General features: G+C 49.4%; 3 protein-coding genes across 6 annotated transcripts; all 3 read left to right on the forward strand.

The window, feature by feature from the left end:
* The first annotated feature begins 309 nt into the window (after positions 1 to 309).
* On the forward strand, positions 310 to 3,851 carry si:dkey-150i13.2 (mitochondrial carnitine/acylcarnitine carrier protein). 2 transcript variants are annotated; one of them, XM_057042223.1, is made up of 9 exons: positions 310 to 572; positions 1,006 to 1,092; positions 1,438 to 1,565; positions 2,476 to 2,566; positions 2,648 to 2,765; positions 2,850 to 2,922; positions 3,035 to 3,144; positions 3,264 to 3,345; positions 3,536 to 3,851. In XM_057042223.1, the coding sequence occupies exons 1-9, from the start codon at positions 468 to 470 to the stop codon at positions 3,546 to 3,548; spliced, it is 807 nt and encodes a 268-aa protein (XP_056898203.1). In that variant the 5' UTR covers positions 310 to 467; the 3' UTR covers positions 3,549 to 3,851. The 2 variants fall into 2 exon arrangements, with proteins under 2 accessions (XP_056898203.1, XP_056898201.1); XM_057042221.1 differs by having other exon boundaries at positions 312 to 572; positions 3,224 to 3,345.
* A 517-nt stretch (positions 3,852 to 4,368) lies between these two features.
* Positions 4,369 to 7,246, forward strand: tafazzin (tafazzin, phospholipid-lysophospholipid transacylase). 3 transcript variants are annotated; one of them, XM_057042225.1, is made up of 11 exons: positions 4,369 to 4,590; positions 4,983 to 5,123; positions 5,204 to 5,332; positions 5,397 to 5,442; positions 5,512 to 5,597; positions 5,729 to 5,809; positions 5,910 to 5,951; positions 6,020 to 6,082; positions 6,193 to 6,245; positions 6,321 to 6,398; positions 6,489 to 7,246. In XM_057042225.1, exons 2-11 carry the CDS (start codon positions 5,015 to 5,017, stop codon positions 6,588 to 6,590), a joined length of 789 nt encoding a protein of 262 aa, XP_056898205.1. In that variant the 5' UTR covers positions 4,369 to 4,590; positions 4,983 to 5,014; the 3' UTR covers positions 6,591 to 7,246. The 3 variants fall into 3 exon arrangements, with proteins under 3 accessions (XP_056898205.1, XP_056898206.1, XP_056898204.1); XM_057042226.1 differs by having other exon boundaries at positions 4,391 to 4,590; positions 4,878 to 5,123; XM_057042224.1 differs by having other exon boundaries at positions 4,391 to 5,123.
* A 146-nt stretch (positions 7,247 to 7,392) lies between these two features.
* Positions 7,393 to 10,778, forward strand: atp6ap1a (ATPase H+ transporting accessory protein 1a). Its single transcript, XM_057042215.1, has 11 exons — positions 7,393 to 7,562; positions 7,850 to 7,976; positions 8,090 to 8,164; positions 8,236 to 8,429; positions 8,529 to 8,569; positions 8,650 to 8,735; positions 8,813 to 8,962; positions 9,198 to 9,355; positions 9,444 to 9,494; positions 9,583 to 9,820; positions 9,903 to 10,778. Exons 1-11 carry the CDS (start codon positions 7,429 to 7,431, stop codon positions 10,110 to 10,112), a joined length of 1,464 nt encoding a protein of 487 aa, XP_056898195.1. The 5' UTR covers positions 7,393 to 7,428; the 3' UTR covers positions 10,113 to 10,778.
* The last annotated feature ends 4,425 nt before the right edge of the window (positions 10,779 to 15,203 follow it).

Consider the following 15,203-nt stretch of genomic DNA (forward strand, 5'->3'; position numbering starts at 1 on the left):
AAATCATGATGAAAATCACGATGAAGAACATGATGAAGATCTTGACTTACACACGAGAGACAAGAAATAATATCAAATGCGCGTGTGTTTATCTTGCAATTATTAACTGAAAATTCTGATCGGAAAATGTGAATAATAGGAACAGTTTCTCTTTATTTTGTATTTATGTGCAATGTGAAGAAAAGTGAAGCGAGGGGATGTTAAAGCGTGTGATTAAACAGTTTTTAAGTCATTAATCTGCCACAACACGCATCTCTAAAACGTCTAAATATACAATTAAAACCAATTAAAAACTCACCTGGAACCACTCGTCACCACAAGGCGGCGCTGTTCCCTTTACACCGGTAGATCTCCACGGAGCGGACGCGCGCACGCAGGCGGGACGGCGGTGCTGCACGGTGAGGTGCAGCGGGCAGAAGCGGACCGGGTCCCGCTGTCGCCTGTGGCCATGCGGGCAGAGAGAGAGGATGGGGGAAGACAGAGGACGCGCGTCCCCGCTGAAGAACTTCGTGGCCGGAGGAGTGGCCGGAGCCTGCCTGCTGCTGGCTGGACACCCGCTGGACACCATCAAGGTCTGTGACGGGGCGTCTGTGCTTCTGCTCGTCCATTCATGAATCCACTAAAAGTCACGGTTTGATCCAGTGATCAGGAGGATTAACGCGCTTACAGGAGCCTCGCTGCTGCCTTTCTACCGACAGGAGCTGATAAAAGTTTAAAAGTTGGAGGCGACAGGTGTCAGACTGGGGAGGTGATCACCTGTCAATGGCAGAAGAAAGGAATAGAGGATTATTGTCAGGCTCGTGCACGTGTCAGGAATTTCTCTGAACCTCAACGGCCGCGCTTTTATCTTTAACGGGTCTTTCCTTATCGGTCAGGGCAGCGCGCGCGCGCGGGAGTGTGTGTGACCTCTGAAGGGCCATCAAACTGGAGCTGACATCATGATTTAGTGATGACGCAAAGCTGTGTGTGTGTGTGTGTGTGTGTGTATGTGTGTGTGTGTTTCAGGTGAGGCTGCAGACGCAGCCCAGATCCTCCTGCACGGTCCTCTACACGGGGACGTACGACTGTTTCAGAAAGACCGTGTCCAAAGAGGTGAACGACACAAACACACACACACACACACACACAACCCTTCAGAATGTCTCTGGACAGTCAGGACTGACCGGAGAGGGCAGCATGTTCATGTCATCATATTTGGAATCATCACGGATGATTTTCCAGCCTTTGTCCTTTACCTGGATCCAGAACAGAACCAGTTAATAGAAGAACTGCAGGCAAAGTTCAGAGTCACGTGATTTTCACCACGTGACCTTTGATATTTTGCTGCCCACCTGTGTTCCAAGGCAAAACCTTGAATTACAATTTACACAGATGAATTATCCATAACTCCTGATCATTTCTGCCTCCGTGTGTGTGTGTGTGTGTGTGTGTGTCCAGGGACTCCTGGGCCTCTATAAAGGTATGGGCGCTCCTCTGGCAGGTGTCGCTCCAATGATGGCCATCAGTTTCTTTGGGTTTGGTCTGGGGAAACAGCTCCAGCAGACGGACTTGAACTCACCTCTAACGTAAACACACACACACACACATACACACGGTGGTGTGTGTGCCCAGAATAGCTAGTTATAGAGCAATTCCTTGCCGTCCCTCCCCTCTACTCTCATTGGTCTCTTCACGGAGCCCCGCCCCCTTTGCACCATGTGACCCATCTGCCTCTTGGTCTATATCTGTACGTGTCAATGTGGAGGCTGGACAATCCTCTGTATCTCCTGTCCAGAAGGGCTTTAAGTCCTCTGGTTTCTGAGAACTCTGTGTGTGTGTGTGTGTGTGTGTGTGTGTGTGTGTGTGTGTGTGTGTGTGTGTGTGTGTGTGTGTGTGATCTTTCCTGTCTGGAAAACATTTCTTTCCTCTTATAGTCTCCACAGATGAGGCCAGCATAGTTTGCTTTGGTTTCTTGATGGTTCCGTCTGAGCTTTTCTTGACTGGGTCACTAGTTTTCCTCCTTTTTGTATTTTGATAAAGTCAACAGTCAATAAACCGTCTACCGTCTTCTTAACCGCTTAACTGGGTCCCCCCCTGGAAGGGTCACCAGTACAGGGACCTATATGAGCATTTGTGGGTTCGGCACCTTGCTCGAGGGCATCGCGGCAGTGCTGTGAAGGTGCTCTGGCACCTTCCCCTACCATCAGAACACCTGTGTTTTGTCCGGACCGGGGCTGGAACCGGGACCCCTCCTCTTCTCAGTCCAGTGTCACTAAACACCTGTTTTATTTTGGAAGGGACTTGATTCATCGTCGGACCTGTGTAGGAAGTTCCTGTCTGGAACGATCCCCCTGTGGAAATATAGTCTAACCAAGAAATAGTGCTTCTACTGAGGACGTTGTAGACGTTCCTTACGTTGTGGCGTTGGTGTTGGTGTGGTTGTGTGTCCAATATGGACATCATGGACCTGATGGACCTCTGTTCTGTTGTGTTCAGGCACACTCAGGTTTTCCTGTCTGGCTGTCTGGCAGGAGTTTTCACCACGGTCATTGTTGCCCCAGGAGAAAGAATCAAGTGTTTACTTCAGGTAGGATACGTGTGTGTGTGTCTGTGTGTCTGTGTGTGCATTTGAACTGCACACGAGTGCAATGCTACATGGTGCGTTCAGGTTCAGGCCAGTGGTGGGAAGCTGAAGTACTCGGGGCCACTGGACTGTGCAGTCCGACTCTATAAAGAACAGGGGATCCGCAGCGTCTACAAAGGAACCGTTCTGACGCTCATCAGAGGTAACTTGGACAGACGTGTGTGTGTGTGTGTGTGTGTGTGGACTGACTAAGCTTTAATCGATGTGTGTGCCGGCTGTCTCTCAGACGTGCCTTCCAACGGTCTATACTTCCTCACATATGAATACCTCAAACGAGCCCTCACACCTGAGGGTCAAAGGTGAGTGACCCTGACTAGCATCCAGGACAGTGAGCAGATCTGAGGTCTGTTAAACATTAAGCTTCGCATTGCACGTGTCTGCCAAGATGAACACACCACATTCCTGTTACAGCGTCAGCCAGCTCAGCACTCCCAACATCCTCCTGGCAGGAGGGGTAGCTGGAATTCTCAACTGGACCATCGCTCTTCCTCCAGATGTCCTCAAGTCCAATTTCCAGACAGGTGAGTTTGTGAAAAAGTCAGGCGGACATGTGACCTTTCTTCAAATGAACTGCGCGCGCATGTGTGTATGTGTGTTCAGCTGCAGAGGGGAAGTACAGCGGTTTGCTTGATGTGCTCAGAACTCTGCTCAGAGAAGAAGGTCCTGCGGCGCTCTATAAAGGCTTCAATGCCGTCTTCCTCCGAGCCTTCCCTGCTAACGCGGTACCTGTTTACATGTCATACATGTCGTACATGTCATACATGTCATACATGTCATACGTCCAATCAGCGGGTGTGAACCGTCTTATTAAAGGACTCCAAGCTGGACACAAAATGAGGAAATTTGATTTGGACCCACTAAAATGAACTAATCCTGTCCTGTGGTCATCTCTGCTCCTGTCTTCCTCCCCAGGCCTGCTTTTTAGGGTTCGAGGTGGCTTTAAAGGGACTGAACGCACTTGCACCCAGTTGGTGAAGCTAGCTGGGAACCAGTCACCAGGCTGGACTACCCAGTGTTACACTGGTCATGTGGAACTGGGACTTCAGATATTACATTTCTCTTTTATATTCTTTTATTATATAGTTTTTTCACTGTTGTGTATGAGACACAAACACGTGTTCACGATATTTAAATGGACGCAGTATTTGGAAAGAATGGGAGCAGTTTGTGCTTTTAGTGTGGAATTTCTGCTCTGTTGTGTTTTTAAATAAAGTCTTTTACATCTACAGCAAGATTGTCTTTCATCTCCATCAGAGTCTTCAGATATTGTGGGTAGAAAGGAGGGTTTGATGTTCATCGGATGTTTCCAGCTTTGATGAAGTGTCCCAACATTAAAGGAGAAATCGAGGGGAGATCAAAGCACATCAAAAGTGGAAATCACGACACCTGTTGGCAAGGATGGCTCGTTACAACATGAAATAACGACTTCACCGCTGTGCGTGTGCGTGCGTGAACTGTGTAGTCTACAACATGTTTATAACAACTTCACATTTGTGCTAGTCAATGGTTTGTCCTTGATAAATAATTGTTGTGTTTTTTAAACGGGGGATACAATTGTGGATTTTGCGAAATAAGCATTTAGGAAATAAATTTTTTTTTTGTTTTTTTTTAAAGAAAATTCAAGAGGAATACAAAACAGCCCAATTCTGCCCAACATAACAACATAATTTGCCTTCTTGAACAGCCTCGTATAATTGCGCGCGCATACAGACCGGATGTTAGCGCCGATCGATTACCCATAATTCCGCGTTGACAACAAGTCTTTTTTTTTTTTCTTTTAAAATAGGTTTAAGGAAACGCGACAGACTTTTTTTCGCCAACGGAGCAAATTTAAACTATACCAACAGAAACTACTGGCCGGTAATATTTGCCCGCTAAGTGGTCGCTAAAAGTCGACTTTCCCACAATTCCTTGCGCGACTTTTAGTTCCGGAGTTGGTGACCAGTGGACTGTCAGCTGGAGAAAAGGTGAAGTACAATTTGATCTTTCTGCGGCCGCGATGTTAAAGTTAAAGTTCCCGATGAGCTTCAACTTTGGCGATGCAGCCCCGCTAGCAGACGTTAGCATCCGCTCGGCTCTGGACACACGTCAATGTCTCGTTGGACAACGTGCATCGAGACAACCAGGAGAAACGCGAAAAATTAAGAGATGAAGATGAAACCTTTGAATCAAGCCGGGCTCAGATCTGACACTGTTCATGCAGGCATGCCGAGCTTTTGTTTGAACACTGACTAACTTTTGTGGACGTGAGCAGATCTGCTGTGTTTGGGGTAAACTGTGGTGGCAGCGCTGCGAAGTTCAACCAAGCCCGGTTCCGATTGTATCACCCTGCCTGTTCTGTGACCTGTGACTGTTGCAGGTGGGTGGATGTAGAACCTGGAGATCGCTGCCATGCCTCTGGAGGTCCGCTGGCCGTTCCCCCAGTGCCCACCCTTGGCCTGGAGGGTCTCCAGCTCACTGGTCATGGGCATGGTGGGCTCGTATTCATACTTCTGGACCAGTAAGTGTGCGCCCACATTAGCCCAGGTGGGAGCGTGGGCATTCGGTTCAATCCCAGCCCTGGTCTTCTTTCTGCAACAGAGTACATGAACTATTTGACGGTCCACAACCAGGAGGTCTTGCTGGACCTAGTTGACAGGAGGCCCTCGGACACGCCGCTCATCACCCTGTCCAATCACCAGTCCTGCATGGACGACCCGCACCTCTGGGGTAAGACAGCACATGGAGCGGCTGGAGCATGAGGACACCACCCTCACCTCTGTTTTTGCTGCAGGCGTTCTGAAGCTCAGACACCTGTGGGACTTCAACAGGATGCGCTGGTGAGCTTTGTCAGCCTTTTTCCTCACCTGAGGTCTGGCGGCCTGGGCTGATTTATTGGTCCATTTCAGGACTCCGGCAGCGTCTGATATCTGCTTCACCAAAGAGCTGCACTCCCGATTCTTCAGCAGAGGAAAGTGTGTTCCTGTCTGCAGAGGCGAGTCCCCACCCCCCCACCCCCTTTTATATCACGTGCTGTTGTGAGTTAAGCGCAACGGCGTCATGTCCATGTCTGCCCACTGTTGCTATAGCAACCCTGCTGACCGAGTCGTGTTGTGTCCTGCGAAGGTGATGGCGTTTACCAGAGAGGCATGGATTTTGTACTGGACAAGCTCAACAGAGGCGAGTGGGTGCACATTTTCCCAGAAGGTGCGTTCACCCCCTCTGCCCCCCCCCCCGTCTTTCACCCTTTAAGCTGCTGTTGTTTTCTCCTGATTGACGGCCTCCTCTGACGCTGCTGCTCCAACAGGCAAAATCAACATGACGGAAGAGTTCATCCGGTTAAAATGGGGTAAGGTTTGGCTCTGCTTGATGACACTTCCGCTGCCCTGCTCATCCCTTCTCCTGTGTGTTTGGCAGGAGTGGGGCGGTTAATAACCGAGTGCTCCCTTAATCCCGTCATCCTGCCGCTCTGGCACGTGGGTGAGTCTCAGCGTCACCTTTCATCACAGGGTCCCTCCACAGATGCTAGTAGATGCTAAAATGTCTGAGAAAAGGTGGTATGGTTGTGATTCCTGTGCGTTTGCCCGTAGGTTTGAGTGATGTTCTGCCCAACGTGAAGCCCTACGTTCCTCGGATCGGGAAGGTAGGGCACAAACGGCTCATCCCGGCTGTGTGCCGGCACGTTGGTGTTCACGCTAGTGTTGTCTGACCTTTCCAGAGGATCACGGTTCTGGTGGGGAGGCCGTTCAGCGTGAAGGAGCTGGTCGAGTCCCTGCGAGCTGAAAACAAGAGCCAGGTGAGGATGGAAGGTTTCTGAAATGTTCCTGCAGGCCAAGATCAGCCTCTTCCAGAGCTTTTACATGCCCCTTATTCTATTTCTTCTCAGTTGGAAATGAGGAAGACCTTGACTGACTTCATCCAGGGGGAGTTTCGTGGCCTGAAGGCCCAGGCTGAGGCCCTCCATGGACAAGCCCAGATTAAATCCTGAGTGTTGCTGCCACACTCTTTTACCCCAGTGAGGGTAAAATCAAGGCAGTGCAGCCTTACCGCTCCCCAGTTTGGAGTCATTGTCAGCACTGGACCATCAATCTCACAAGGTCTCACAAGGAGACCAGGTGGGACTCCTGAATTCATAGCATCTCCTGGGAATTTCTGAAAGCCTAAACTGTTAACATAGGTCTGACTTGTTGTTAGAATGAGACCTTTGTCCTGCAATGAGCCTTATTTTCCACTGGGCCATGTTGAGTGCTGCAGGAGGTGCTCTGGTCTGCATTCTCACCAGTAGGACAGCTTTGTTCTTCAAACATCTCTGTGTTCCAACCTGTCCCAGTTGGGCGTGCAGATAACGATACCTCCTTCCTCCGATACCTCACCAGCAGAGCTGCTGTTTGTCAGTTACGATGTTTCAACTACAGCGTTATCTGTGCACACACACGTGGACCGGCACAATGATATCACCGACTGTTGTGCAAGTCAAACCGCACCTGCTCTGTCCTCACTCAAGTGTTCCAATCGTGTGTGTGTGTGTGTGGACGATTTTTTAATGTATGTATCATTTTATAACAGAAATACAGTTTGTTCCAGCAGGGAAGCAGCTTGTTTTATGTATTTACATCGGACGGACACAATAAATGACTCCTTTCCTCTCGCAACAACCTGGACTAATCACAGTTTCTGGTATTTCTACATTAATGTCCAGGCCTTGTTATTTATGTTTATTCTAATATATTAATCACTCCTCCAACGGCCTCGCGAGTCCGCTGCAGCGGCGCGCTCGCGGGGGTCACGTGAGCGCGCTGACGTCACCGCGCTCTGAGCTGGTAAAGATGGCGACCACAGGGACGCTGCAGCATCTCTGCCGCATCTCGGCGTCCTTGGCCGTTCTCCTCGGCCTGCTCGGCCTCTCCAGCCCGGTGAAGAGCGATGAGCAGGTGCCGCTGGTTCTGTGGACAAGCGAAGGGTGAGACATGTTGGTCTGGAGGCTTCGGTCCCCGCGGAGGAGGCTGTGCTGGCGGGATTAGCCCCGACTAGCAAAGCTTTAGCCGCAGGCTAGCCTTGGAAATTACCGCAGGAAAATGTGTTAAATGTCGATTAAAGCATATCAAATACTCAAGCAGCAGTCGGATCGGTGTGTATACAGTGGTTTTGGTTGAAGCCCAGCGTGTCCTGTGTTGATCTGTAGTTTGTGAATGATGCTCAACACCGATACCCTCCCTCAGCCCTAACGGTGCATGTTTCGCTCCCCAGGGCCTCGGTGCCGGCTCAGGCTCCGCCGTCGGCTGGTCACATCGTGGAGCAGCAGCAGCTCAACTCCTACCTGCAGAAGGCTCTGAGCAGGGGGCCCAGAAACGTGGTGCTCTTCCTTCAGGACAAGGTCTCAGTCTACCGTTCTTGGTCTGCTTAAAGCCCGTAGCAGCAGATACATGCATAGATACACGCATGGATGAATACACTCCTAGTGCTGACAGGTTCTCTTGTGTCCTCCAGATGAGCTTGGAGGACTTCACCATGTACGGAGGAGCCTTTGGGAACAAGCAGGACAGCGTTTTCCCCAACCTGGAGGTGAGGTGGTGAGTGGCGGCCCGCTGCCCCGCTGAAGCAGGTGACGCCAAGTTTTGTCTCGTGTCTCTCAGGGGGCTTTGCTGTCCTCGTCCTCCCCTCTCGTCTTGCCTGCTGTCTCCTGGCCCGCCTCCAATGCAGTGATTGGTCAACTGCAGGACCACTTGGAGACCGCCCCCTTATACCTGGACGCTGACACTCTGGGTCAGCTGCGACTCAACGTGTCGTCTCCGGCCCTGCTGGTGTTCAGGCTGCCTTACGGCCTCGGGTACGAACACGCCCGCCGCTCTCCTGACACCCTCAGACCCTCTAACCTGTGTCAGGCGCTCCCAAAATCATTTGACACTGAACATTTTCAATTCCACAGGGCTGACTTAATGTCTGCAAAAGAGATTTTGAGTGGAAATGGTGAGTCTGTCACCTGTCTGACCCCTCTGCTCCCAGAGGATTCTGGGTAATGCGCTGCTGATCTGTGGTCTGTTTTCTAGACGAGGTGATCGGTCAGGTGTTGAGCACCATGAGAGCTCAATCTGTTCCATACACGGCCATCTACACCGGTTTGAGGCCCTCCAGGGTGAGTCCGCGTGTCCGGAGACGTTGTGTCCGTGACACCGTCCAGCAGGTTAACTCCGCCTCTTCCTCTCTTCTCAGGAGGCAGCTGCCCTGTCGATGGAAGCGGGTCTGGGAGGCGGACGCTCTCTGCTGCAGGCCAGAGGAGGGTACCGGGAGAGGGAGAGAGAGAGGGAGAGACAGCGCAGAATCCAGGAGAGGGCCGGCGTCTACGCTCCTGTCCAGTTCAAGGTGACCTTCTATGGAGCAGCTCAGACATCAAAGCCATTCACTCTCCCTTCTAGATCAAAGACTGCAGCTATACACGACGAGCAGCTGAAGCGCTGACTTGTTGTTTGAGGAGGAAAACCTCATATTTCAGTCAGGATGAGAAGGTCCAAAGCTAATGGAGGCACTTCCGGAGCTGTGGAACCAGGATGGAGCCTGAAGCTGCTGCTTCATGCCAGTGTGCTCCATCTTTCTGCAGGAGGGTGAAGAGACCTGCATCCTCATGTGGGCCAAGAGCCTGTCGGTGAGCATCCTGCGCAGGGGTCGCTGGGAAGAGTACGACCTGACGCCAGCCACCTTCGGGAAGGATGTCAGCCCAAAGCTCCACGGGTCCAGTTGTGACAGAACCAAGGCCAGGTACCTCGGACCTTCACGTCTAATCCCGGCGCTCACACACCCACTCAAAGCTCAGGGGCGGATTGAAACCGTTGTTTTGGTTTTTCAGGTTGGTTCTGAATTACCAGGAAGTTCTGGGCCACAGCAACTTTAAGCTGATGTGAGTAGACACGAGCGTGGACACACACACACACACACGGTCCCAGTTAGTGACCAGTTCCCACCTCACTGGTGAAATGTGTCTCCAGCTTTGTGATGAGCCAGCGCCACTACAAGGTCTCTGCGCGGCGCTGGTTCACACTGGACATGGTGGAGCTGGAGTACGATGGCACCAAGGCCACCTTCAACGGTAGCAGGCACATCTACGCCCCCGCCGAGTACTCCTACCGCTGCCAGTCCGTCACCAGCCACCGATGGCCCCTCCTGGTGCCGCGCACGTCCAAGGACCCGGCCAATCAGTGGAGAGTGGTTTTTGAAGACTTCCAGGTAACCTTTTAATTCTCTACGTCCCCCCCCGTCACAGTAAACTGGAGTTGATGGGCGTCACCCGTCTGCTCCCCCCCCACAGATCCAGGGCTTCAACGTGAGCGGTGGCGAGTTCTCGTACGCCAGCGACTGCGCCGGGTTCTTCTCTCCAGGTATCTGGATGGGTCTGATGACCAGCCTGCTGATGGTCTTGGTGCTCACCTACGGTCTGCACATGATCATGCAGCTCCACACCATGGACCGCTTTGACGACCCCAAAGGTCCCGCCATCTCTGTGCCACAGACGGAGTGACACCCCCCCCCCCCCCCCCATCCTCCTGAGTCTCCCACCCTTTCATTCCACTTCCTGTTCACATGACATCATTATGAAAGTGAGGTAGAGTCCAAGTTGGTTAGCATGTCGGCTCATGGACCACCCAGTTTGTCTGTGTCAGTGGTTATAATGGGAGGGGATGAATTACCAGTGAGCCAGTACTTATTCTATCATGATATGGAAAAAGGGATGTTTATCAATCAGGTGTAGATATCATATTTAAAATGTTTATTATCCTGGATTTAATAAGCTATAATTTAAGGGTGTTTCTGATGCCTCTTGTGGCGGGAGGAAGTACTGCAGCGTGGCCGGCACAGACCTGGAGGCCCATCAGAAGGGATCAAAAAGGTACATAATGGTACATAAGACAGGGATGAAGTCTGAGATGTTATTTATTACTAGAGCTAATGTATGTTTACAGTGAGTTTACAAGTGAAGTGTTCCTGTTTTTCTGTTCTGAAGATTCCGAAGATGTTTGATGTTTGACGTATTTATTACTCAGCCTGATGTGCACCGACCAACACACCGCACTGAATTATTATTTATTTGCTTTGTTTAATGATTGTAGTGAATATTGATGGTGAGAACCGCTCTGTCCTGTGCTGTGCTGCTGATATGAAACCAATAAAACATCTGGAAAACTTCTGCTCTTGTTCCATTTATTCAGCAGTACAATATCACACAATACAGATGCATCCAGATGAAGTGAGCAGAAACGTTGGAAGGATGTTTATTCTTTACATCTTCATTGTTCTGACGATCATCTCGGCTCCTAATGATGCGCCAGCTCCGTTTCAAATGTGGAGGCTTGATTGATGAACTGTGTCCCAGCACATTCACGGACCTGCAACACAAACGTCTCAGAACTGACTCATTTAACAGGAACTTCCCCTCCAGATACTCAGGCTTAACAAGTATTCAGGATTTCATTTGTATTCAAGTTGAAATAGTTTTCTAAGTGTTGCCCACAAATGAGGTTAGGGATGGGGGATGAGGTCAACCAGGACCCGCACAGAGGCTCCAGCTGCCAACACACAGATCAACAACATCCAGGCAAATCTTCCCCCTTTGTGCCAAAGGGGCGAAACGTCTCACAAATTTGACGTATGACACAGAATCTGGAACCAAAACTGCAACTTCCTGTTTATGGATGGATGGATGATAGAGGAATGATGGATGGATAGAGGGATGATGGAGGATGATGGATGGATGGACAGATGGATGGAGGGATGATTGAGGGATGAATAATGGATGGGTGGAGGGATGATGGAGGATGAATGGCACTGAATGTCCATTGAGGTAATAAACATTAACAAGCACATTAATTAATAAAGACTAATCATGTATAGTTGAAATACGCAAAACATTAACAGCAATCCTCAACTACAGATGCAGATGGAAAAAGTCCAGTGAAAAGCTGGTTGACTTTACATCCACCCGGATTGAAGAGCAACACTGATAAAGATCAGATGTCACGTGATCTTAAATAAACTATGCAGGCAAAAAGCAACTGTGATCTTACCAGATGTCAGGTTTGCCAAAGAATGATTCCACGATGAGCCGTAAACTGTGAAATATTACAAATCACATCAGAAACCCTCCACTAATCCACCACATCATCATCTTGTCTACCCGTAGCAGGTAGAAGATAAAGAGTCACCTTACCACCTGTCAGGTTAGTCAGGGACTGATTCCAGGCTGCACTGTGAACTGTGAGAGCAGAGAGAAATCACATCAGATGGAACCTCTCCACTAGTTTGCAGCTCTCTTTCACTTTTCCTTCCAATCACAAATGGAACTGACTTAGTGGGACAGCACCGCGCCGGCTTTTCCTGGTTTTGAAGATGTCATCAGAAGGCAGAGACGTATGGATGCTCTTTGACTTGGCGTTAAGCTTCTTCTTTCGTCTAAAGAGAGAAGATGAGGAGTAAACCCAAGACAGTGTCCACATGCGCTTGTTTGTTTTACTGAGATCAATAAATGGATCGGATAGAAGAGCTCAACTTGGTGTCCAAACACATCATCTGCAGCGAGTCCGCAAAACAATCATGACTGTCGGATAAAGAAGTCAATATATGCACAAGTGTACCGGCGCTTTAAGACATCCATAGTTCCCTGGTGACACAGTGTGGTATTGCTGAACAGAGGTGTGCCGCTCTTACTGTAGCCCACAATGACGGATCCTCCACACTGATGAGAATCTACAATCAGAACAGGTGAAATGTATAAATGAAAGCAGAGGATCAACTATCAAACCTGTTGATTGTTCCATCCTCGGTCTGGGAACATCAAAGCTCAGGCGCTTCACATCAGTTCATTCATCATGTGGAGATCTTCAGGAAGCAGACCATACTCCCCTCCTCATTTGTGTTTGGATCAGCCAGGAAGAATGTGGAACAGGTGGTTCAAGATACCCAATGAGGCAAGCCTACGCTGGCAGGTTGTCCAGCTACCCGTATAGAAGTCCCACCCAAGGCCAGAACACTTGTGCTCCTGTGGGGACATGCATTCACGGTGGCCTGTCATCACAGATTTCGCCAGACTGTCACCGTAGTCCAGTAATGTTTCTGGTGGCCCACCCTCTTGGCAAACAGGGGAAGATTTGCCAACAACTGCTCTGTTCATGCTTGCAGAACATCCACTCATTAAGACCTGGCAGTACTGCTACGCCTCTTGTCCATTCCCTGCAAACTATAGTCTCACATAGAAGTGGTGATGTGATGGGACCAGCCCCTTGTAAGACAAACACAAGTCCAATGGATTTGCTCGATCGATTTTCCAGTGCTGTCCACGTAGGTAACCTTGCCTCTCCCATAGAAACTAAAAGTCTCCTGATTCAAAATTTATTTACACTTCATGGTATCTCCAAGGCATCGTCTCTAAATGTGGCTTTTTCCAGTCCAGGAAGGTGAGGAAGTGGTAACCCCATCCAGTGTCATCTACACATCTATATCTACACAGGTTATCTGCTGGTCCGACAGATGCAAATTTCCACAGAGCAGCTGGGCTCGGCTGAAAATATAGACAGGAAGGAACTGAGACATCCAAGAGGGACTCGGTGGAAAGTTGCTGCTCCACGACAGTGGGAGGAGTCAGTTGCAGGAATATGGGCATTGCGTTAGAATGCAGGTGCTGCCCTCACAACACAGGTCAAGAGGAGGAAAATAAAATGGTCCTCTCTGCAAGATCACTGATTTCTGATGTCACGTGATCTTAAATAAACTATGCAGGCAAAAAGCAACTGTGATCTTACCAGATGTCAGGTTTGCCAAAGAATGATTCCACGATGAGCCGTAAACTGTGAAATATTACAAATCACATCAGAAACCCTCCACTAATCCACCACATCATCATCTTGTCTACCCGTAGCAGGTAGAAGATAAAGAGTCACCTTACCACCTGTCAGGTTAGTCAGGGACTGATTCCAGGCTGCACTGTGAACTGTGAGAGCAGAGAGAAATCACATCAGATGGAACCTCTCCACTAGTTTGCAGCTCTCTTTCACTTTTCCTTCCAATCACAAATGGAACTGACTTGGTGGGACAGCACCGCGCCGGCTCTTCCTGGTTTTGAAGATGTCATCAGAAGGCAGAGACGTATGGATGCTCTTTGACTTGGCGTTAAGCTTCTTCTTTCGTCTAAAGAGAGAAGATGAGGAGTAAACCCAAGACAGTGTCCACATGCGCTTGTTTGTTTTACTGTGATCAATAAATGGATCAGATAGAAGAGCTCAACTTGGTGTCCAAACACATCATCTGCAGCGAGTCCGCAAAACAATCATGACTGTCGGATAAAGAAGTCAATATATGCACAAGTGTACCGGCGCTTTAAGACATCCATAGTTCCCTGGTGACACAGTGTGGTATTGCTGAACAGAGGTGTGCCGCTCTTACTGTAGCCCACAATGACGGATCCTCCACACTGATGAGAATCTACAATCAGAACAGGTGAAATGTATAAATGAAAGCAGAGGATCAACTATCAAACCTGTTGATTGTTCCATCCTCGGTCTGGGAACATCAAAGCTCAGGCGCTTCACATCAGTTCATTCATCATGTGGAGATCTTCAGGAAGCAGACCATACTCCCTTCCTCATTTGTGTTTGGATCAGCCAGGAAGAATGTGGAACAGGTGGTTCAAGACACCCAATGAGGCAAGCCTACGCTGGCAGGTTGTCCAGCTACCCGTATAGAAGTCCCACCCAAGGCCAGAACACTTGTGCTCCTGTGGGGACATGCATTCACGGTGGCCTGTCATCACAGATTTCGCCAGACTGTCACCGTAGTCCAGTAATGTTTCTGGTGGCCCACCCTCTTGGCAAACAGGGGAAGATTTGCCAACAACTGCTCTGTTCGTGCTTGCAGAACATCCACTCATTAAGACCTGGCAGTACTGCTACGCCTCTTGTCCATTCCCTGCAAACTATAGTCTCACATAGAAGTGGTGATGTGATGGGACCAGCCCCTTGTAAGACAAACATAAGTCCAATGGATTTGCTCGATCGATTTTCCAGTGCTGTCCACGTAGGTAACCTTGCCTCTCCCATGGAAACTAAAAGTCTCCTGATTCAAAATTGATTTACACTTCATGGTATCTCCAAGGCATCGTCTCTAAATGTGGCTTTTTCCAGTCCAGGGAGGTGAGGAAGTGGTAACCCCATCCAGTGTCATCTACACATCTATATCTACACAGGTTATCTGCTGGTCCGACAGATGCAAATTTCCACAGAGCAGCTGGGCTCGGCTGAAAATATAGACAGGAAGGAACTGAGACATCCAAGAGGGACTCGGTGGAAAGTTGCTGCTCCATGACAGTGGGAGGAGTCAGTTGCAGGAATATGGGCATTGCGTTAGAATGCAGGTGCTGCCCTCACAACACAGGTCAAGAGGAGGAAAATAAAATGGTCCTCTCTGCAAGATCACTGATTTCTGATGTCACGTGATCTTAAATAAACTATGCAGGCAAAAAGCAACTGTGATCTTACCAGATGTCAGGTTTGCCAAAGAATGATTCCACGATGAGCCGTAAACTGTGAAATATTACAAATCACATCAGAAATCCTCCACTAAT

Source organism: Takifugu flavidus, chromosome 8 (assembly GCF_003711565.1).
Source record: "Takifugu flavidus isolate HTHZ2018 chromosome 8, ASM371156v2, whole genome shotgun sequence".
Classification (NCBI taxonomy): domain Eukaryota; kingdom Metazoa; phylum Chordata; class Actinopteri; order Tetraodontiformes; family Tetraodontidae; genus Takifugu; species Takifugu flavidus.